The 270-nt window shown below is 29.3% G+C and overlaps 1 protein-coding gene across 1 annotated transcript in view; it reads left to right on the top strand.

The window, feature by feature from the left end:
• LOC119592033 (protein lin-9 homolog) overlaps positions 1–270 on the top strand; it is a gene marked incomplete at its 3' end in the record, with an annotated part of 40098 nt that overhangs the window by 28192 nt on the left and 11636 nt on the right. Inside the window, 1 exon segment of the mRNA XM_037940827.1 lies at positions 216–270. Coding sequence (XP_037796755.1) covers positions 216–270 — 55 coding nt within the window.

The raw sequence follows: 270 nt of genomic DNA, 5'->3' as shown, positions 1-270 counted from the left end.
TATTTTCATATATGAGTTGGTGTATAAATATTAATTCATTGGTAGTATTTCTGAATGCCTAGTCCTTGTAAGTTTTATTTCATTATGTGCATATTAACTATTATTATAATTTCATTTGTCAATTCTTAATTCCATGCTGATTTTTGGAAAATGTGCAGTATTTCCAGTATTGTAATTACTATTGATTTTTTACTTGTTTATATTGCAATCTTCAGGTCAGTCAGCAGAGCAGCAAGCTGAGCTGCTACTGACTTTTAAAAATGGTGGGTT

Source organism: Penaeus monodon, chromosome 29, assembly GCF_015228065.2.
Source record: "Penaeus monodon isolate SGIC_2016 chromosome 29, NSTDA_Pmon_1, whole genome shotgun sequence".
In the NCBI taxonomy this organism is placed as follows: Eukaryota; Metazoa; Arthropoda; class Malacostraca; order Decapoda; family Penaeidae; genus Penaeus; species Penaeus monodon.
This window is presented reverse-complemented; position numbering and strand designations above follow the sequence as displayed.